Here is a 23,116-nt window from a genome sequence, read left to right on the forward strand (position 1 = left end):
TAGACTCATATATTCTGCCCACCTGGAAGCACTGAGTGTACTTTAGTCATGAGCAAAACCGAGTCTAGACTACTCTTAGTCACTGACTGCTGTGGGTAAAATAATGAATGCTTGTGTGTGTGTGTGTATTTCATGAGAACGAGTAGAGGCTATCCAAGTGAAAAAAATAGTATATTTACAAAGCATATTTACAAACAAACATACATATATTTAAGTTGTCATTAAGTATATGAATCTACAAAATCTGTACTTTAAGTACAGTTCCAATTGTGTTGAAAAAAATCTATATTATCAAAATGTATCAAAGCTGGTGTAGGCAAGTTTTGCAAAGCTAGCTATTTTAGCTTCTATTCCAAATGATTCAAACCATAATATCCCACCCCCTCCCTTTAAAGCCACTCCCACAAAACACATGAACTGACTGCAGAACTGCCGAGAGACTAGTTTAGGGTTGGGTATCGTTTGAAAATGTTTGATACAGTGGTCCAGTAGAGGGTCTGTGATGGATTTTAGGTGTGCCAGCACCAGGCGCTCGAAAGACTTCATTACCACAGATGTCAGTGCGACGGGTCTGTAGTCATTATGTCATGTTGGCCTTGGCTTATTGGGCACAGGGATGATGGTGGAGGACTTGAGACAGGCTGGCACATGGCATGTCTCAAGGGAGGTGCTAAAGATGTAGGTGAACACCGGAGACAGCTGGTCTGCACAGTGCTTTAGGGTGGCAGGACAGACAGCGTCCGGCCCAGCTGCTTTGCGTGGGTTCTGCCTCTTGAAAAGTGTTTTAACTTCACCCTCCTGAATGGAGAGTGTCGTCACTGAGTTGATAGGGGGGGGGATAGATCAGGGCAGTCCAATTGTCTATCAAAACGACAGTAGAACTCGTTCAGGTCGTTAGCCAGGCGAGAGTCGTTAGTGGAGTGTGGGGCTCTGGGCTTGAAGTTGTTAATCTCCCTGAGCCCTCTCCAGACAGAAGCAGAGTTGTTTGCAGAGAATTGGTGTTTTAGTCTCCAGTGTTTCCTCTAGGATTTATTTTTGCAGTGGGGGCAGGTCTGTCCGAACCTAAAATACAAACGTGAGCAAGGGCAGCAATCGCTATCGAATCAACAGACGTGCAATTTAGCTAGCAGGGGAAGAATACAAACAACGAAAATCACCAGTTAACTTAATTTAAATTTGCAAGAACTATAGACTAATACAATAACAGCCTTAAATGAACTGACAACGTAAGTTATACGACTTACAGTTCTCGAGGACGCACATTTCTAAATCAACATAGAGGAAACACTGAGTCTCTAAGAGTACAGTCGTTTAGCCTCCCTTACCGCCTTGCTAAACCTGTTCTTCGACTCCTTGAATCTGTCCCTGTCCCCACTCCTAAACACGGCCTCTTTGTCCAGCCTCAGCCTTCTGAGTGTAGCTGTAAACCAGGGTTTGTCGTTGTTGTAGCTCACCTTGGTGCGTGTTGGTATACAGCAGTCCTCGCAGAAGCTGATGTATGATGTCACAGCCTCCGTGAGCTCATCCAGACTATTGGAGGCAGTCATGAACATATCCCAGTCAGTGCAGTCCAAGCGTGCCCGCAGATCCTCCATAGCCTCACTGGTCCACTGTTTCGATGTCCTCACAGCAGGCTTACAGCGCTTTAGCTTCTGCCTGTATGCAGGAATCAGGAGGACCATGGCATGGTCTGAGTGACCCACTTCTGCTCGGGGGACCGCATGGTATGCTTTGCTGATTGTAGAGTAGCAGTGATCCAAAGTGTTCCCTTCTCTGGTAGGGCATTTGATGAATTGTCTGTATTTGGGGAGTTCTTGAGTGAGATTGCCTTTGTTAAAGTCGCCTAGCACAATAACCAAGGAATCCGGATTTGCATGCTCCACACTCAATATCTGGCTGGCGAGCACACGTTGAGCCTCGTTGACACTAACCGGCGGAGGCATGTAGACGCCGACCAGAATGAATGACGCAAACTCACGTGGCGAGTAAAAAGGTTTACAGTTAAAGGTCCCATGACATGAAAACACAGCGCGTCCTGAGGAAAGCTCATTGTGGGACTGCTCGTAGTGCCTGTAATTCTGCACCAAGGCTGAATTTCGGGAAAGAGACTTCAGATACAGTATTAGGGGACCACTAAGGCCTATATAAAAGCATCCAAAAACAGCATGTCATGGGATCTTTAATAAAAAATGATTCCAGATCAGGAGAACAGTGCTGCAGAATAACTGTCACATCTTCACACCAGCCTCTGTTAATGTAAAAACAAATACCACCGCCTTTCGTTTTGCCAGAAAGCAGAGTCACGATCCGCTCTCAGCAGTTTAATACCGGCTAGCTGTAGCGCAGAGTCTGGGATCAGTTAACTCAGCCATGTCTCCGTAAAGCACAAAATGGAAGATGTATGAAAGTCTAAAAGTTCGTCCAGTTTGTTGCTTAGCGAACGCACGTTGGAGAGAAATATCCCCGGTAACGCTTTGCGTGCCCCGCGCCGACGAAGTCGCACCAGAGCACCGGCCCGTTTACCTCTCCTACGAAGCTTCGCTGCTAAGACAAAGCCGAGGGTGGCTTTGACTATAATTCCCATTAATTCTGCAGCTGGAAGCAGAAAAGTGGGAAACAAATCCACAGGAGTTGTAGTCCTGATGTTTGCAAGTACTTCTCTTGTTAGAGAACCCCGGAAAAATCTTGGCAGAACACTGAATTCACAGACAAAACAAGACAAAACAGAGCGCACCTAATGACCGAGGCTGCCCTCATCGGAGCCATCTTGGATCATTATATAGTATATAGGACACAGGATAGGAGTGTAGTTATGCTAGTTTGAGACCACAATAGCTATGGAAATAAGAGTGAATGCAATTATGGAGGGCAGCTTTGTCCACATACAATTTTTCTGGTTTCATAAGGCCCACGTCTTGATTTGCAATGCAGCTAGGGGAGGTTCTAGACCATGGGGGGCCAAGCTGGGGTAAATGGATGTTGAAACTCAGTGCTCTGAGTTGGTGCATGTCAGTTTAGGAAAAGGTAGCCATTTAAACCTCTAGTTTCTTTTTTTAATTATTATTATTTGATTTGATTGGAACTGTCTTATACATTTATAGTTGGATTTGACATAAAACAGACATTTAATTCATTCAGAAAGTTCTTTAACTCAAACAGTCTGTTTTGTACACCATATATACAGCGTGTGGCAGGTTTTTGGGCTACTTTTAAACTTCATGCGGCCGCCGCAGTTCTGCCTTGGGGTGACCTGTGCTGGGAGAGAGGGGAAAAGCACAGATGGGGAAAGTGTTTGGGGAGCGCAAGCAGTAAGAGTTCTTAACCTACACACACTTCCTTTAGGAATGTCTCCTCACTTTCATAAAGTAATTGTTGCTCTTTGTCTCTGTTTGGTGGGGATAGGAAGCGGCATGATTAAATAATTTGTTGTAACGAACCAATGAGAATAGAAAATATTAATCCACCAGTCATTTTTACATTTTAACTATGGAGGCGTCTATTGGATAAATGTGGTAAATCCTCTGTTGTACACCCAAAAATATTGGGCTAGTTTTCAGGCATTTTGGGCTGGTTTTGAGCACTCACTGGTCCGGACCTGGCAACCATGAACTCAGGTGTGAGTCAGGGTTTCCCGCAGCACTTTGCAGCTAAGGCGGTCGCCTTAGCAACACACGCCTGCTGCCTTAACTACGTCGTCAAAACGTAGTTAAGGCGAGCGTTATCCGCCGTGTTTCTCTGTCCTGTTTTCCCCCTTTCATTCCAAACCGTGACCAACGCCACTCTCACCCCGGTTTGACGGCAAACCCCACCCTATCACCTTAACTAACACATTTTCTGCAGGAAACCCTGGATGTAATTTCCAATCCAGAGTCAAAGCTTTAGAATAGAAGAATAGATCTCTGCATGGTGGGCCTGACCAGAGCACAGGTGCCTTACAGAACATGCTTCAAAGTTTCAAAAGGGTGGTGTTTTGACCCCATCAGGCCAAGATGTCTGAAAGTTGATATGCATGCCTTATTGCTAATGGGGAACAAAACATTCTCAAGAACCCATAATGTCGGCAGCATGGATTTTTCTCTACAGTGACAAGTTGTGAAGAATTTCAAAAAATGACTAAAAATCATCCATTGTTTCAATTGTCTTGAAATGTTGTGTACATGTCTGAAATACATGTCTGTATCATGTCAATTTAGCAAAAGTTTGCAATAATGAGGAGGAACCTGCAATTGCTGCCCATTGCAGCTATATTTTTATTTTATTTATTATTATTATTATTTATTTATTTTTATTGTTATCTATTTTATATCTTACAGTACTGTTTAGCTCTTCGGTTATTGTTTAGCTCCTTAGTATTAGACTTATTTTATTCATAAATTCAACTAATTTTAAATTAAGATCCGTATATGTTTATTTGTATGCACCTTCCTGCCACAGTAAATTCCGTGTTTGTGAAAACTTACATGGCAATAAAAACAAATTCTGATGACAACATTTAAATTTTCACCCTGCTGGACTGGACCTTGTGTAGTGCATACATTTCAAAGAGACGTGAGAAGGTCAAATTCATAACATTTAATTTTGTGTACATAGTGGCTAAATTCCAACTTGAAATTCCTGTTGTCATTTTGGGCTTCTTTTGAACACGGTGTTACCTAATAATTAAACATCTTTGACCCAAGTTCAGGATGCAACAGCTTCTGGTGACGTTTTTTAGGTTTGGTTAACAAGTATTTCCAGCCTGATCTTGAGAGTTGAGCGCGAAACCTTTCAGCGACTTGTGTGTAATAATAAAATTACAATAATATAGGCTAACTTACAGGTTTTGCTGTCAGTGCATTTGATAAATAATGCTTGCGTCCATGCGCTTAAAAGTATGATTAAAATAAAATTATATTCCTCCGACGGATTTTTTCATAAGAAATTTAACTCATACGTTTTTAGATCGGTTTATTTTACATTTTATAACTAACTTTTATGTCCATAAATAACTTTTATGTCCATAAATAACTTTTATGTCCATAAATAACGTTTGTCAATTTTCTTGGATATAACAAAAGAACCATATGTAGAGCACATCGGACGGATTTTAACGAAATCACCCAACTTATTTTGGTGATGTTTCGTAAAAATCTGTATAAAAAACTATTGGAGACCTAATTCGTTAAAATACAACGCCATATTTCAGAATTTTCTACAGGAAAAGCCAAACATTAACGTGGGAGACAATGTTCAACCCTAGGCATCAGTATAGTGACGCCAAAGGGGTCTGCTGAAGCGTCAATAATTGACGAGTTGGGATGAGACTGGGTTGCACGAGTCTCACAAGCCCAAATAGCTTCATGCTGATTTGTCAGTCAAGTCGCCTAGGTAACTAACCCGACAACGCTGTGAGTGATTGACAGGTTAGGAAAGCGTTTGTTTCGTTTTAAAGTATCGAAATTCAGCACCGTTTTTTTGGGAATAAATTGATACTCGGTAGGACCGACATGTTTCGGTCGGTATTAAATGGCACCGAATTTCGATACCCAACCAGGGCTCAACATTAACATTTTTTGGCACTGGCCCCATCGGGCCAGTGGGTTTGAAACTTACTGGCCCCAAGACAGTTTTTACTGGCCCCCCCTCCAAAAGTTGTAATTTATCATTGTTACAACAAAACCAAAGACTTATAAGTTGTGTTATTCTGTTAACATGTTTAACCATGTATTAAACGCATCCTGGATATAAAAGGAACTCAAATGAAATCACATTTCTAGTGATAAAAAATTAAAAGGTAATAGTCAACAAAACAATTGACTTTTAACCTCAAACATGACGTGCTCTCTTCCCTGCTGACAGCTATCTCTGCACAATTCTGGCTGGCTGAAACTGGTCCCTCAATGCTAATATATAAAAGCTTCCATAGCATTTCATCAGTATGATACTAGGTACCCAAGTAGACACCATTCTTCTGCTGCAGTTCAATAGCCTGGGGGAACGAGACGAACGGCTAGTCCGTCTTAATTACGTGATATGCCGTTGTTATAAGTCGTGCAATAACACGATGGGCATCTACATTTAAATTCGTGACAACTGACCAGCATGGTCAACGGCCTCGAAGATGGATTGTCAACCATCCGCTTAGCTGTCACGCAAACCAGGTGCTGTCTGCTAGCATGGCTGGTCAGGTATTGTTTTCGAAAATTGTCGGTGCCTCTGTAAAAATATCCACTTTTGTCTGCTTTAGACGGGTAGCTGAGCATAAAACTTCTCTCTCTCTCATTCTTTTTTTATCTTTCTCTCCCCCCCTCCTTCACTCTGCCACTTAACCCCCACCCCCTCTTTTTCTATTCCCTCTAATGTAGTAAGAATCTCTGATTAGGCTTGTCTCATTTCTAAAATGGCAGTGCAGAACAGGGTGATGAGTAAAAAACAAAATACAAACAGTCTGAAAGCTCCCAGACTACATTCCATTCCAGTTACTGGACTCTCTAGGAACTTGTCATGTGAAGCCATCTTGGACTACTTTGGGTAGGCCAGATCCACAAGACCAAATGACATTGCATTGCACAATGTTTTGTCACCCTGCTTTTACCACAGCCATGAATATGCTAATCAGCATACAACCTTAAGCCCTATGCGTTTTGTTTGCTTTCCAGGTATCGGGGGGAACCTAGTGGCCATCCAGTCCAGCAGGATTTCCACTCACCTCCACTTCCACAGTGCCCCTGGGGAGGTCCCTGAAGAGGCCAAGGGCTGCTACTATCCCTGCCGCACCTTCTGTGGTACAGGTAGGGCACCAGCCATACCCATCGTCATTTTAGATGTCCTAATAACGACACACAATGTCCTTAGTACAGAATCTCATTGGATAGGGTCATTTGGGGGTTTGTGTCAGAGCAGCAAGTGTGTGGTTGGACAGCGTTTAGCCTCGCTTGTTGCTGTTGTCAGCTTCTGTGCTGTCTTCTGCCCAAGTTTACAATCCACTTTCCTCAGGTGCCAACCATCGTTCAGCTCAGGTGCTCCTCCTGTTGGTGGTCCCGGGTCATCTGATCTTTCTTTACACCATCCACCTGATGAAGAGTGGACACACCACCCTGACCCCGATCTTCATGACCGTCTACCTTGCTGCTGCCCTCTTACAGGTGTGTGTGTGTGTGTGTGTACGTGCGTGGACTTGTTTAACTCTTCTTTTAGGTAGGGCTGGGGCGATAAAACAATGTATACATTTTTTAGGGCTTTCAAGTGATTAAAATATTTAATCGCGATAAATCAAATTTTACCCTAATAAAAGATTTCTTTGTGAAATAACATTAAAAGGGTGTACTTAACTTCAAATAACTGGAGGATAACAAGAGTAAATTGTGAGGGAGTTTTATTCACTCACACATAGGCTGTACAATATTGAACATAAACATTGTTATATATTTAGGAAATGTAATCTGAAATTTAACATTGTCGAGTGTTGTCTGCCGTATATTACCGGAGCGAACGCTGCTGCTGTACCCTGTTGCTGCTGCTGCTAGCTGTGTGCTTTGCTTGCATGTGATATTTCAGGCTGGAAGTACTCCGGTGATAACTAAACTCAGCCTGACAATCAGTACACACAGCCTTTTGTCACAGTTTTGTCAACCTGGCAGTCTGGCAATACAAGCGGACGAAAATAGTTTTCTCCGCAGGGTGTCCGGGCCTTAGAGATGGGGTGAGAAGCTCGGTCATCCGGGAGGGGCTCAGAGTAGAACCGCTGCTCCTCCGCGTCGAAAGAGGCCAGTTGAGGTGGCTCGGGCATCTGATAAGGATGCCTCCTGTACGCCTCCCTGTGTTTTGGGCACGTCCCACTGGGAAGAGGCCCCGGGGAAGACCCAGGACACGCTGGAGGGACTATGTCTCTCGGCTGGCCTGGGAATGCCTCGGGGTCCCCCAGGAAGAGCTGGTGGAAGTGGCCGGGGAGAGGGAAGTCTGGGCCTCCCTGCTTAGGTTGCTGCCCCCGCGACCCGACCCCCGGAAAAGCGGCAGATGATGGATGGATGGGCTGTCTGGCAACTTTTTGAAATGGAACTTCCCATCTAAAAGCGCTCCATCATTGTCGAAGTCATGTGACAGGTGATTCCCAGGGTCAAAAAGAAACCTGCGCTAACGGCACTTTTTTTTTTATTGCGTTAAAGTGAGATTGCGTTCACACGTTATTTATCGCGTTAACTTCGACAGCCCTAAAAAATGTCCATGATAACGATGATACGTTTGAGATGTATTTTTTATAATTTTTTCAGCGGTTTTCCTCAACCTGTAAAAACTGAGGACAACACAACTGATCCTCCTACAACTAGCTAAGTCTTACTACCAGATCACACACAGCTAGCTGATTAACTCCTATGTTCCTTAACACACACACAGCTTGATAGCTAACTAATATGTTCACAAAGACTTAATTGTTGTATTCTACATATAACATTTAGTAGACGCTCTTATCCAGAGCGACTTACAGTAAGTATAGGGACGTTCTCCCCGAGGCAAGTAGGGTGACGTGCCTTGCCCAAGGACACAACGTCATTTTACAAGGCAAGAATCGAACCGGCAACCGTCTGATTAATAGCCCAATTATCTAACCGCTCAGCCATCTGACATCTAAACTTTAAAACTGGAGATGCCAGAAGAGAAGTCGAGCTTCTGGTGTTGACAGGATTACAGTAGGCGTCGCGTAAACACAGAAGCGGCTACGAATATTTTGAATTTATAAATTGAATATTTTACAAACTGCAGCAGAACTATCCATAAAACAATAGCAAAGAAATTTTGAATGAGACGCATATTTTGACACCTTTCTTCTCTACGTAGGCTACTGCAAAAGCTGGGGGGAGGTGTAGCGGTGGCTATAATAGTCATATTTAAATGTGAGATAATAGACACACTAATAATATGTGAGTTAACAGTAGTGTGCCTTGCTGGTAGCAAGTATACTAATTAATCTTTTGGTTTCTTTAGAGTTCTGTCCTAAGGAGAATACTTTTAAAACAGTAGAATTTAGCATTATTAGTTAGTGTTATTAAAGGTCCCATGACACAAATGTCACTTTAGGAGGTTATTTAACATTAATATGAGTTCCCCTAGCCTGCCTTTGGTCCCCCAGTGGCTAGAAATGTTGATAGGTGTGAACCAAGCCCTGGGTATTCTTCTCCGCCTTTGAGAAAATGAAAGCTCCATTTGAGAAAATGAAAGCTCCGAAAGGATGTAGGCTAAAACAAACGTATGACAAAAATGTACGCCAAACACGCAGAAGGCATGCTTGAAAGTTGACACAACTGCTTTTGAAATGTTATATTTAAGGGTACATGACTTAAGACAAAATCTGCCAATTCACTTCTTGATTAGGAGGTGGGATGGGATCGTACATTGTACAGACAAACACAGCCTACATATGAAACCTTACAGCTAGTATCCCCACGCTATAAGTAGGCTATGGAAAAAACTGAAAACAAATCACATCACGCATAATGCTCCCACAACTCAACTGAAAGCTTAGAAAACAAGAACAAATTAGTATTTTGTGATCCAAACATTATTTCAAACAGTATTATTATATTGAGTGGGTTCTTCAACACTAACTTTTGTAATATGCAAGAAAATAAATTCAGTAAGGAGGGTTTGGTTAAGGTTAGGGAAAACAACAAGGGACTGAATTGTTCCCACAAGAATAGCAATACAAACTTGCCCTCTCTGTGTCTAAAAATGTAAAGCATTCGGACTGAACTTGAACCTCTAAGGTTAGGACATTCAAGCACTTGTGGGTACATACAGCTTTGTGGTTTATCACTGAAGACTGAAGGAGTCTTGACTGCTGTTTGTTGAACTGTTTTCATGGCAATTAGGTGGACTTATTACACGTTAGCAAAGGCTCCAGAAGTAAATGGCTGCTTTCGCAGCTTCTTGTGCCTTGGCAGTTGGGAACATGTGGTATTTGGTTGGTATGAGAGGGAGAGAATGAGCATTTGGTTACTCTATGTTTGGAGATGACCTCTTTCAAGTTCAGTAACATGACCCATCTGCAGTATTGCCAAAGCAGGGTCAAGGCAGCGTCACAGAGCCAAAGTGAGTGAAACCTAAGTTGATGGACAACTTTAATTTAGGCTACTGTCCTATATCTTTGTGGGTCATTGAAGAGTAGAAGCAACTCAAAGACACACACACACACTCAGGTAAGGAGAACAATTGTAGTAAACTTTAACAAACTTACTATTTTAGCCACCTCGTACATTCATTTAAAGGTGTTATCTTTTCACCTGGTTTGGTTTCAAAGCCCACCTTTGTGTGTTCATAATGTTTCCGTACTTGAAGACTACCATTCCATTCTGCTTCCTCTCACTGCTTCCTAGGTCCACATTTTGGTCTGTCTCAGTATGTCTTCCAGAAGTCTGCTGTCTGAAGAGCAGTTCAAGTGTTCTATCTGTCTGGATGTCTTCACTGAATCTGTCTCTATTACATGTGGACACAACTTCTGCAAGGCCTGTATCGCTATGTACTGTCAATGCGATAATATGTGTCAGTGTCCATTTTGCATGGAGCAATTCTATGGAGAACCTGATTTTAAAAAGCTGGACAAACAGGAGTTTGAATTCATTGCCAAACCCGGAGAAGGGTCCATTGAACATAAACTCACAAGCAAGAACCAAACAAAATGGATGAACCCTTTGGTGAAACTGACCGATAAGAAAGAAAAACTGATTAACCCTGTTGACAAGATGGTCAGCCCTGGGAATACACAGGTTGTACAGAAGATGTGTAAGAAGCATCACAGACCCTTAGAGATGTTCTGTAAGAGAGACCAGACATGTGTTTGTGTCATGTGCATAAAAACAGACCATGAAGCCCATTATACAATTCCACTTCAGGAGGAATATAAAGAGACAAAGGTTCAACTGGGAATAGAAAACGGAGGTGTGCAGCACATGATCCAGGAGAGACTTGAGAAGGTTCAGGAGATTCAACTCTCAATAGAGATCAGCAAGAGCGATGCAGAGAGAGAGATATCAGACAGCATTCAGGCCTTCACTGCTCTGGTGCGCTCCATTGAGAAAAGCCAGGCTGAGCTCATTGAGGTGATTGAGGAGAAGCAGAAAGCAGCAGAGAAACGGGCTGAAGGGTTCATTAAAGATCTGGAGCAAGAGATCACTGAGCTGAAAAGGAGAAGCACTGAGCTGGAGCAGCTCTCACACACTGAGGACCACCTCCACCTGCTCCAGAGCTTCCCATCCCTGAGCACCCCTCCACACACCAAGGACTGGTCTGATATCAGTGTCCACAGTGATCTGAGTATTGGGACAGCAAGGAGAGCAGTGTGTCAGATTGAGGATACATTGGTAGATGTTTTGAAGAAGTTGTGTGAAGCTGAACTAAGGAGGACCCGTCAGTATGCTGTTGATGTAACTCTGGACCCAGACACAGCCCATCCAAGACTCCGTCTGTCTGACGATGGGAAAAGAGTCAAGCATGGATATGTCAGGAAGGATCTCCCTGACAACCCAGAGAGGTTTGATCCTGTTGTCTTAGTCCTGGGAAAGCAGGGCTTGTCCTCAGGTAGGTTCTACTATGAGGTGCAGGTTGAGGGGAAGACTGAGTGGGATCTGGGAGTGGCCAGAGAGTCCATCAACAGGAAGGGGGAGGTAACAGTAAGCCCTGAGAAAGGACACTGGACAATATGGCTAAGAAATGGAAGTGAGTACATGGCTCTCACAGACACCCCTGTCCTACTCTCCCTGAAACAGAAGCCCCAGAAGGTGGGAGTGTTTGTGGATTATGAGGATGGTCAGGTCTCCTTTTATGATGTGGAGGCAACGTTTCACATCTACTCTTACACTGGCTGCACCTTCACTGAGAAGCTGTACCCGTATCTGAGTCCTTGTCTTAATGACGAAGGTACCAACTCAGCTCCTTTGATCATCACCCCTGTACAAAAGAGTTAGTCACAACATCTTCTATACAGTACAATGTTCTTGTCTCCTAACGAGACCTGGCACATTTTGTCTGCTTGTGTTAATTGTGAGCTTTTGTCACCATGTAAACAAAGTTGTGTTAGTACATAGTTGGGGACTGAGCTGAAGTCAGTAAACTGTGAACAACTAGGTTGTTTACTCTTGATTTTTGTTTATCTTATACGTGAAATAGTAGACCTGTGCTTTTTCTTGGAGAAACTAACCCAGATTCCACATAGTGGTTAATGGCTCTGTGCAATACAATGCAAAGTATGTTACTTAAAGCAATGTTTGAGTGCCACCCAAGAAATCTTGCTTAAAGCTTCATTTTAGCAATTATTTGGAAATCCATGTCAAAGTTTTTACCGTTGTTTGCTAACTGGCATTTTTGTCTGTGTTTTTAACCAGAAACCAGACCTAAAGATTAGGATGCTGCTAACATGATGTCATCATCTTAACATTCTTATTTAGATTTGTTGTGTGTCAATGGTGTATACCCCAGTATTTGTGAGATCGAAATTGAAAACTGATGGATTAAACTAGTGCACAAGACCCATCTGTTTGTAGCTCTTTATCTGTGTGCATGTGTGCATGCTGGTATGTGCACAGCAGACTTTAAGTGAGTCCAGAGTGCCTGTTCAGACTGTCTCTTGTGAGGAGTAGAAAAGTTCCTACCGTGCTGTTTACAGAGGGTGGGATCTCTGTAGCCCAGCCCTTGCCTTCTCTCAGGTATGCAGGAACACACACACACACACACACACACACAAACTCATGTACCCATGCCCTCAAAAGCCCGTGTATCTGTAGAGATGTTCTACGGGCAGGAATTGTGGTAGTGTGTGTTGGGTTTTATATCCAATTCAAAAACCTTTGTCAGGACATTGACGATCAATAAAGACTTTGTTGTCCTGAGCTCAAGGAACTCTGTACTGAATGTGTCTCCAGTTTGCGCTTAGAATCTTAGAACCCTGAAGTCCAAGGAGATACTTGGTCCTTTCAGCTGTGACACAATCAACGGTCCTCACGGTCAGGCGATCCTTTTGCAACCCTTCTCAGGCGGAAAGGGACGTCTGACTCAATCCTCCTGTTGCCCTCTGAGCTGATTATCAGTAGAATGCATGTGTTCATGGTATAGCTGTCAATGTCACCCCCTCTCTCTCTCTCTCTCTGAGCTAAGGCTAACCGAAGTGGGGTCAGAAAAAGCCTGTTATTTCATTGGACAATGAAGCAGCAAACTTGAAGTATCTTTCTGTAGTACACCACCTGCTTTGTCATTTACATTCTGTCTTGTCTCTAGTATCTCTCAAGCAGAAAGACATGGTCAGGGAGAGAAAGAGATTCATTAGGCATTGAAGAAAGAGTAGGAGAGGACAGCATCCAACATGCTGCTGTTAGAGAGCCAGCTGAACATTTACATTTATGTATTTAGCAGATGCTTTTATCCTTTACAAAAGTGCATAGGTCACTGATCATAACAACGAGATAGCCCCAAACATTGCGAGCAGCCAAAACATGAAGCACACATTGTGAAAAACCAAATAAGTGCCAAAGGGAAGAACCATAAGAGCATGCAGTTAAACAAGTTACAATTAAACAACATGAAATTCAAAAAGTGCAAGAGTGTACCTGTAGAAAAACAATCAACAGTGAAATATTTCACAGTGAGTACAAGAATTTACAACCTTTCCAACTAAACAACAAGAGAAACAAGTCTCTCAATAAGAGTTATTGTGATCCTGGAGGAAACTAACATCAGGTCCAGCCAAGCATTCCTAAGTGCCGTTGTACTCCCGGAACAAGTGCGTCTTGGGCCTTTTCTTGAAGGTGGGGAGACAGTCAGTGTCCCTGATGGAGGTGGGGAGTTGATTCCACCATTGGGGGGCCAGACAGGAGAAGAGCTTGTGTTGGGACCGGGCGCTCTTGAGCGGTGGGACCACCAGACGGTTGACAGATTCTTGAATCTGATACGGGATGTGATGGGAAGCCAGTGGAGGGAGATGAGGAGCGGGGTAACATGGGAGCATCTGGGTAGATTGAAGACCAGACGGGCCGCTGCGTTCTGAAGCAACAGGTGAGGTGGACAAACAGATGTAGAAACAGGCAGGTAAGAAGAAAGCAGGTCTCAGGACAAGGGAACTCATTTCTATTCTTCAGTTTCTGGCAGATAGGACTTGAATGGGGTGTGAATTTTGTATAGGGTGTTAAATGTGTGGATTTTGGGTTGGACTTTTGGATTTTGTGAAGGTGTGAATCATTTTTTATTAATATTTTGATGCAGGGCATACATACGACGTGATAGCTGATATGTTGTAAACCAATCACATCATCAGGATGAGTATACCCACTTTGAAGTGAAGTTTGAGAGAAGCAGGATTGTACAGAAGGAAAAACTATTCACAACTGGATGAGGTGAGACATGCCATCCTTACAGAGCTGCGTGGACCAGAACAACTATTCGGCTATCAGACTATGTGGCAATTACTTCAGCAAAAGTACTCATGTTTTCAAAATATGCGCTTTTCTGTGTTTTCACCTCTGCTTCCTGTTAAAAGACAGACAGTCCGTCTGTCTAATCAGAAGGGTCCGTTCTCTGCTAGATATGGGGTTCAGATGGCTGAGCGGTTAGGGAATCAGGCTATTAATCAGAAGGTTGCCGGTTTGATTCCTGACTGTGCTAAATGATGTGACTTTGAGCAAGGCACTTCACCTTATTTGCCTCGGGGGGAATGTCCCTGTACTTACTGTAAGTCGCTCTGGATAAGAGCGTCTGCTAAATTACTAAATGTAAATGCAATGTAAATGTAGATAGGCCCTACCTTTTCCGGTAGAAGTTAATGCCGTTGTGTTTTATGATTTGTTGAAGTGTTTTCATATTTGCTGTTGTGTTTTCCTATTTGCCGTTGTGTTTTATGATTTGCTGTTGCGTTTTTCTATTTGCTGTTGTGATTTGCACATCAGGGCCACCGTAGTTTAACACACGTGCAGTGTTTAAGAATAACTTCTATCCCATGCTCTTTCTGTGTAAGTCAGGATCATCAGTTAAGACGGTTCCTCTGTTGAGTTTTCTGTTCTGTGTGTGTTCCTCAGGTGTTCCTGTTGCTCTGCATAGCAGACTGGATGGTGTACTCAATGTGGCGCAGTGGGAAAGACCCAGACAGCTTCTCCATCCCCTACCTTACCGCCCTGGGAGACCTGCTGGGCACTGCTCTCCTGGCCCTCAGCTTCCACTTCTTATGGGTCATCGGCGATCAGGATAGCGACGTGGGCGACTGAACCCTCTTCCCCAACGCCTGATGAAGAGGGGTGAAGGGTCATGCCTGTGCCTATACCAACCCCCCCCCCCCCCCTCTCTGACTACAGCCCAACCTCTCTTTTCCTCTTTTCCCTTCCCTTTTGTGTGACTGGGAGGAGGCGGTACGCCATGTGGCTTGGAACATTCCTTTGCTCCTATTGAACAGAGTGAGCAGTGCTTATCAAGGGGCTTTTGAAAGACAATGAGGTGCTACAGATGGGGGGGAATTTACTTGTTTTTCTCCAACTGGCTTTTGTACAGACACCGGTAACACTGTTGGAAAGACATCCTCTTACTCATGAGATTTTGTTTCATCCATATGTATGTATGTATATTTAGCACCATCATTCGTGTTTCTACTCAGAAGTTAATTGATAGGCAGGGGAAGGGGCAACAGAGGGTGACAAAATAGACAAAAGTCAAAAGTAACATTCATTGTTTCTCTGTCTGCACCTAGTTTTGCATGATACAGTATAATCGCACATTCTCGATTTTTAAATCATGGAGGAAAGCAATTTAAAAGAAAGTATACGATGGATGTTTTAACCTCTGTCTCTTCTGTCTCGCTGATTGGGTCCAGTCAAACACAGTAGAAAGATGGACCCACCATCATGTCATTTTGACAATGTATGTTTACATGCTGTTTACTTGTATTTAGGTGTAGTGACGCTCTCTGACATGATTCCAATGAAATGTGCCTCTTGAGATTCACAGGTCGACAAGGGGTTTATTCCATCTCGGGATTTCTTGTTTTTTCTTCTCAAAACATTATCTTCAAATAAACAAAATATTGCTTTGGTTTTTATATTCCTAATCTGTTAAGTAAAAGATGGCCAAATTTGACTTGACATTTGACATTCCACTTGAGAAAACGTTTCCAACTGTCCTTCCCTAGTCTTCTTCGGGAATTATCATCACTATTGCACAGTGCCCGTGATGCAGTCGGTGATTAAGATGTCAGTGAAATACACAAATACAGATTCCTTGAACTATTGATAGTGCATAGTGCCCGCAATAATATTGGTGGCGCGCACACACAGATTTCTGGAATTATAGATATAGTGCAGTGCCTGGGATGCAGCTGGTGACAGTTCTTCTCAGTGGTTTTGGTACCTATATTTCTCAGATCACAATTGGAACTAGAGAGGGTACAATTTCTGGGGAAATTGTAGGGTGTGCTTGCTTGCATCGGTTGCAGATGGGTCCGTTTATTAACTAATTTTTACAACTGATATTTCTGTATATTTTATATAAAAATGCCTACTTATTATTTATGAAGATGCTATAGATTTAAAAGCATAGCCTACATTTGTTGCTTCTCATGTACAATTCAAAATACAAAAAGTGAAGTGTAGCATTTCCCTGTACTTTCTGTAAGTCGCTCTGGATACGGGCGTCTGCTAAATGACTAAATGTTATGTAGAATGAACCTAACCTATATGACTTAAACGTTACCTTAAGTTTTTCCCTTCTACAGTAGTGATATTTTCAAGCATTTAGCACACTCGTATTACATTCATTCATTAAGAACCACATTTGAAAATATAGCTGCAAGCAGCAATGTGGTGGCCGAGCAGGTCAGATAAACCAGAAGAAACTTTCGACATCTAGTCACTGCGGTGTACCTGGCTTCCTTTGCAGTGGCTTGTAGTCTCGGTAAACAGAGAATCAGAGACATGACAAGCTTGTCAGCTTTGGCTGGATTTGAACCTCTGACGTTGATGTTGCCAGGACACCAATTTATCCTAGTGAGCTATTCTCAGTGCTGGAAACAGATTTCAGTGACTGCGTAAAAATATAGGAATTTTTCCTGTGGCAAGCGGTTGTCAGATTTGTCCCAAGTTTAAACAGCTGAAATTCAGTTCTATTTTGACATGTCAAGGTGATTGTGGTCTGAAAATAATCTGTGCCAAATTAGGTGAATATTTGGTATTCAGAGATGGGAAGTAACGAAGTACAAATACTTTGTTACTGTACTCAAGTATATTTCTCAGATAATTTTACTTTACTATTTATTTTTGTGCTGACTTTTTACTTTTACTCCTTACATTTTAACACGAATATCGGTACTTTTTACTCCTTACATTTTACTAAATTGGCTCGTTACTTAAGTTTCAAATAATTACAGTGGAGTTAGGCTACCGTTATTATTTTTGCGTCATAAATATCCAATTCAATCTAATTGGATGGGAACGTTGCACTTGACGCACCACTACAAAATGATTCGACAGATTCGGCAGCATTCACTCCAACAAATCATTGCAGCTTGATAGCGGTAGCTAATAGCATAGTAGTATGGACGGCGACATGATTGAAAATGAAGAAAACGGAGATGATCCCAGAGATTCGGCAGAGGAGCAGCAAGACATTCCCCTTCATCATCCTTGGCCTTATCTGAAAGAGATGTTTGATATAGTAGGCATTAAGAATGACTCCTGGCGAATGTGCTGCAAATTGTGCCAACCGAAACATCACGAACTGCTAGCTTTCAAGAACACCGTGCTGCAACCGGTGCTGACATCTACAGATTTGAGGGCATACATCACTTGCCATTTTTATTTTGCTGGATGTCTATTGTCTATTTGCATGTCAATAAAGATTTCTTTAATACAATGCACATTGAATTTGTAATTTCTCCAACTTTTATAGCACTTCAATTGTAAAAATTGTGAAACTGACATTACATTTATTATTATTAGCACTATGTTCAAAGATTTACTAGATGTCAGTTCATTTCTTATACACTACGGTTGTTAGTTGTAACTCTTAAAGTATGGGGAACTTCTTAATTAATATCTGTTGAGTAATTCATATTTTATCCTTTTATTTTCTTTCCAGAAGCCATATTTGAGCACACACACATACATGTAATTTCCTTTAAATGTTAAGGAGAAGATTAAAAAGAGAAACTGGATCTGTGAATTCTCACAGAATCACAATTGAATTCATATCTTGCTACTCAGTCAGAATCTTATTAACCTGGAGGCCCAGTCTCTGTCACAATAATCATATATGTGATGTTTTAGGCCTATTGGCAGACATCCATTTAAAATGTAGGCAATGGCATATAACAAGACTTTTTTTCCATGTCCACGGAAGTTTCTCAGCTTGCACTATAGTAACATTTGTGTGGTCCAGGTAGCTTTGCATAAAAAATGATTGTCATTTGCGAGGCTACTTTTACTTCTATACTTTAAGTACATTTCCAAGCCTGTACTTTGTTACTTTTACTTGAGTAAATAAGTTAAATCGGTACTTCAACTTTTACCAGAGTATTATTTAACACAAGTATCTGTACTTCTACTTGAGTATGAGAAGTGAGTACTTTTGCCATCTCTGTTGGTATTCGACAAAAACGTTTTATTCATTCATTCAAAATGGTGGCCACATCAATTCATCTGGTATCACAATTTAATGTGTCAGACACGGGATCGCCCCCTAGAGGTTAGATGACACAGCCTTTTTTTGGACCTCTTTGAAACAGGGTCCCGAGCACCTGTACCAAGTTTGTTGTCAATTCAGCGAATATTTCCTGAGATATGATCTTCATCGCCGACTTTGATCAGCTTTACCGGAATGTGAAAAGGTTTGTGAGGCTTGATCTGAAGATAAATGGTGCCACATTTTTGCTTATTGCAGCGCCACCTAGAGGTGAAATGGCATGACCTATTTTGGATCTCTTTAGAACAGGGTCCCTAGTCCTTATACCAAATTTGTTGTCAATACAGTAAAGAGGTGCTGAGATATGACCTCACTTCTTTTATGGTGGCTTGGTTGACAACTTTGCTGTTCCAGTCAAAAGGTTTAGATAATCAAAAAAACATGTGATGTCTTTTGTGAGGCTTGGACAAACCTTATAGGAGAGGTAGCGAAAAAACGTTATATTCAAAATGGCGGCCACATCAATTTAGCCACATCAATTTGATTGGCTGTAACTAACAAACGGTTGCGAAAATCAAAGCTCAAGGGGATAACTTTTGTGAGGCTTGGTCTGAATATCATCTGTGGCAATTTTGAAGAAGATTCAACAAGAATTGTAGGTGAAGTAGCAAAAAAACGCTTTTCCTTAACATTCAAAATGGCGGGGATATAACTGGGTATGACGTCATAGGACTCATAGGACGTCATAGGACGTCATAGGACGTTGGACTCGTCTTGATCCAGGGAATACAACAATACCTCATTTTGGAAAATGAGGCATATGGTTCAAAAGTAACGTGTGTAAACACACCTTCAACTTTGACCCATTGGTGGCGCTAGATGGTTGGAATGGGAGACATGAAACTTTGTGAAATTGATGAGGGGACTGGTCCCAAAGAGTGTGCCAAGTTTCACAACTTCTGACAATACGGTGCTATGGGCTGCCTTAGAATCCCATGGCAGAAGAAGATGTGTAATAATAACTAGAGAGGGTACAATTTCTGGGGAAATTGTAGGGTGTGCTTGCTTGCGTCGGTTGCACAGGGGTCCGTTTTTTAATGAAATTTTTACAACTGATTTCTGTAGGCTATATTTTATATAAAAATGCATACTTATTATTTATAAAGATTACATAGATTTAAAAGCATTTTTTTTGCTGCTCATTTACAACTCAAAATACGAGTGAAGTGTAGAATGAAATAGATGTCTTCTCATTTCCCTTGCAAGAGGCAGCCTCATCGTTGAATCAAAACGAATACATTTGGCAGACCGGTGTAAAAATTGACCTAATCTCTATGACTTAAACGTCCTTTTAAGTTTTTCCCTTCTCGTGATATTTTCAGGCATAAAGCCTACTCATGGCATTCATTCATTAATAAAGAACCCCCTTTGAAGATTATTCTACGACGTTACCGGCAGTAGAAGATGGAATAGCGATTCAAACAGTACATCTGCTAACTGAAAATATGCCCCCCAAAAACGTAAATAAGCCGGACTCCCCAAGTTAACAGATGCGAAACGAATGTTCTGCTACAGGTAGTCACGCGTGTTTTCGTGACGTTAGTGACGTAGTGACGTTAGTAACGTCAGTGACTGTGGCTAGCAAGTTAGCCACCGTTAGCTTCACTTTTCGTCACAAAAACGTAATTTGAACTTAAACCATCCAACGGAACGTAAATAAAAATACAATCAACGCAATCGCTACCAAGACGAACCTTTTGACACCGCCGTTGTGTATGTAGTCCAAATATTGACTGATCCTTAGGGGGGCGAAAATAAACAATAACTAGAAACGGCTGTGCCTGCGAAACAGCAGTGAGAATGCTGAAAACCTGAATGGGGACAGCTGACCATGCTAAAAAGGCGGAAAATTGTGAAAATTTAGTAGAAAGTTATAAGCTGAAGCGCCTGAAAAGTATTTTGAAAGGGGCTGGAGCTGGACGAAGGTATAAAACTACAGAAAAGAGAAGAAAAATGCAAAAAGATAAATAATTCTGAAGAATTTGAAAATTTAGCAGAATTTTTTTTGCTGGAGTTTCAAAAGGCCTGAATTGTATGTTAGAAAACACCTGCAGCAAGATGAAGGCAGAAAAGTACAGAAAAGAGAAGAAAAATGCAAAAGTACTGGCAGTTGGAAGGTACTGCTGTGAAAGGTATTTTTGAAAGGACCTGGAGCAAGATAAAGGCAGAAAACAGAAGAAAAGAGAAGAAAAGAAGAAAAAAAATGCTAAACAATAAGGGCAAAAATTCTGAAAGATGAGCTGCAGGAAAATGTGAACATTTAGCAGAAAACCAGTTGCTGAAGTCTGGGTTGAACGAATTTGAAGGTAAAAGGACAACACTGGAATGACTTGAACTTGCTGGAAAAACGTAGCAACCGTTGGTCATTGGCAACAGACTGGCAACATTTCTAACCTAGAATCTAGGTTAGAAATGTTCAAGACGGAGGAGAAATCATGTGTGCCTGCTAGGGATGGAGATTTTAACTGATTTCACTATTTGAATAGTATCCGAAATTATTTTCGAATATCCGGATAATCTATTTTTATTAATGCGGTTCCGTTATGTAATTAGCCTGACATGACGCAAAGCATACAGTAAACACATGAACCACCAAACATTCTGGCAATAATTGGGACTGTTAAGCTTTTAGATTAAATAAGGATTGAATAAAGAAAACAAATGAAAGATCAATTTATCAACTTGACGAAAAGACAATGAACTTGAAAAAACGCTGCGTCTTCAGACGTATAGGCTCTTAAATTGGCGGAATAGCGCTGAGCTATTATGTGTAATAAAAAGTTTAAAAAAATACATTGGACGAAATTAAACACATTGGGTAGGCTATCCTCGATAAAAACGAAAGACACACATGGAGAAATATTGCATATTAACTTGGAACCGGAATCCTAGGATACATTTACATTTAGTCATTTAGCAGACGCTCTTATCCAGAGCGACTTACAGTAAGTACAGGGACATTCCCCCGAGGCAAGTAGGGTGAAGTGCCTTGCCCAAGGACACAACGTCAGTTGGCATGACCGGGAATCGAACTGGCAACCTTCGGATTACTAGTCCGACTCCCTCACCGCTCAGCCACCTGACTCCTAAAATACAGTGCTCCACCACACAATGTAAACATAAATAGCCGATTATGCTAGCTCTAGGTGGCTACTGGTAAAAAAATAAACTGCATTAGCCATATGCATTTTTATTCAGGAAAATTAGCATATAAAACAGGGGAGAGGCGAATACGGACTCAATATACGAGCAGGCCGGCGTAGAAACGATTCTGCAGGAACTGAGGTTGCGGCGAGGTACCTACTGCTTAGCCAGGAAACTAAGCTTCTTGTAGCGCCAAATGAAATGAAAGGACACCCGCAGCACAACGCAGGGTCACGTAGCATACCTTTTTTGATGGTTTTCATCATTTCTAACGTCACAACTATTAGAATTCACACCACGACGCAACGGTTTTTCATAAAAAAACGTTTTTTAATTAAACTATGGTCATAAGTATTCGAAAAAAGTATTCGAATACTAACTCACTTTAGGATATCCGGATATTCGATTAACCACGCCCATCCCTAGTGCCTGCACACCCAGTCCTGTTCAGACACTTAATTTAAGATGACATCAAAATAATAATTCATAGTGCAGGGTTGCCAATGTTGTCGTTGTCCCTGGTGAGTTTTTTATACTTAAATAATAAGATCATGCTACATCTAACCAGCGGATCATTTCTTGCAAGTGTGTCATAGTGGTATTTTTACAGACTGTATTAAAAAGTATAAAAGTGAGAAATGCGAAAAGTCATGGCACACATCTCCTGAAGGAGCTGAACGTTTTGATACAAAAATTGTAGGAATCGGTGAAAGTATGCAGGACTAGTTAAAGGACAAAAAACCAGCGGAAGAACTAAGAAGTTGAAAAACAATAGTGAGAATGCATTCTCACTATTGCATTCTCACTATTGTTTTTCAACTTCTTAGTTGAAAGAGAAACAGCAAAACAATAGTGACAGCATTCTCACAATAAAGAGAAACTACAATAAATATATATGTGAGTGTACAAAGGTCGCCCGTGAGACCGCCTAGTCTTTTAGGCGGCAGCCATGCTAGAAAGCGTCATAGTATTTTCGTAATTTTATAGTTAAATTTTACACAGAAAAACAGAAAGAGGGAAATGTTATGACGATATGACTATTGTGAACTGAAAAGATATTGTGACCCAACTAGAGAGGGTACAATTTCTGGGGAAATTGTTGGGTGTGCTTGCTTGCGTCGGTGGCCGGTGGGTCCGTTTTCCCTTCTAGTGATATTTTCAATCATTTAGCCTAATCATTGCATAACTCATTAAGAACACCCTTTGAAACAAGCAAACCCCCTTTGAAACAAGCTACTGTAACAACGTTGTCACTGGCAGTATTTCATATGGAATTGTGATTCAAACAGTACCG

The 23,116-nt window shown here is 41.7% G+C and overlaps 2 protein-coding genes across 4 annotated transcripts in view; both read left to right on the plus strand.

Annotated features, from left to right (window-relative positions):
- Nucleotides 1-16,034, plus strand: part of slc41a2b (solute carrier family 41 member 2b) — a 33,402-nt gene extending 17,368 nt beyond the window's left edge. For all 3 annotated transcript variants that reach the window (XM_067254108.1, XM_067254109.1, XM_067254110.1), the window contains 3 exons: nt 6,639-6,770; nt 6,976-7,124; nt 15,033-16,034. In XM_067254108.1, coding sequence (XP_067110209.1) covers nt 6,639-6,770; nt 6,976-7,124; nt 15,033-15,218 — 467 coding nt within the window. In that variant the 3' untranslated portion in view covers nt 15,219-16,034. The remainder of the gene's footprint in view (nt 1-6,638; nt 6,771-6,975; nt 7,125-15,032) is intronic.
- Nucleotides 10,374-12,497, plus strand: LOC136959891 (E3 ubiquitin-protein ligase TRIM21-like). Its single transcript, XM_067254112.1, has one exon. It carries the CDS (start codon nt 10,374-10,376, stop codon nt 11,934-11,936), a length of 1,563 nt encoding a protein of 520 aa, XP_067110213.1. The 3' UTR covers nt 11,937-12,497.
- Nucleotides 16,035-23,116: the final 7,082 nt, after the last annotated feature.

This window comes from Osmerus mordax, chromosome 17 (genome assembly GCF_038355195.1).
Source record: "Osmerus mordax isolate fOsmMor3 chromosome 17, fOsmMor3.pri, whole genome shotgun sequence".
Classification (NCBI taxonomy): Eukaryota; Metazoa; Chordata; class Actinopteri; order Osmeriformes; family Osmeridae; genus Osmerus; species Osmerus mordax.

Coding starts and splice junctions, on each gene's coding strand:
- LOC136959891 (XM_067254112.1), top strand. CDS start 10,374: ATGTCTTCCAGAAGTCTGCTGTCTGAAGAGCAGTTCAAGTGTTCTATC.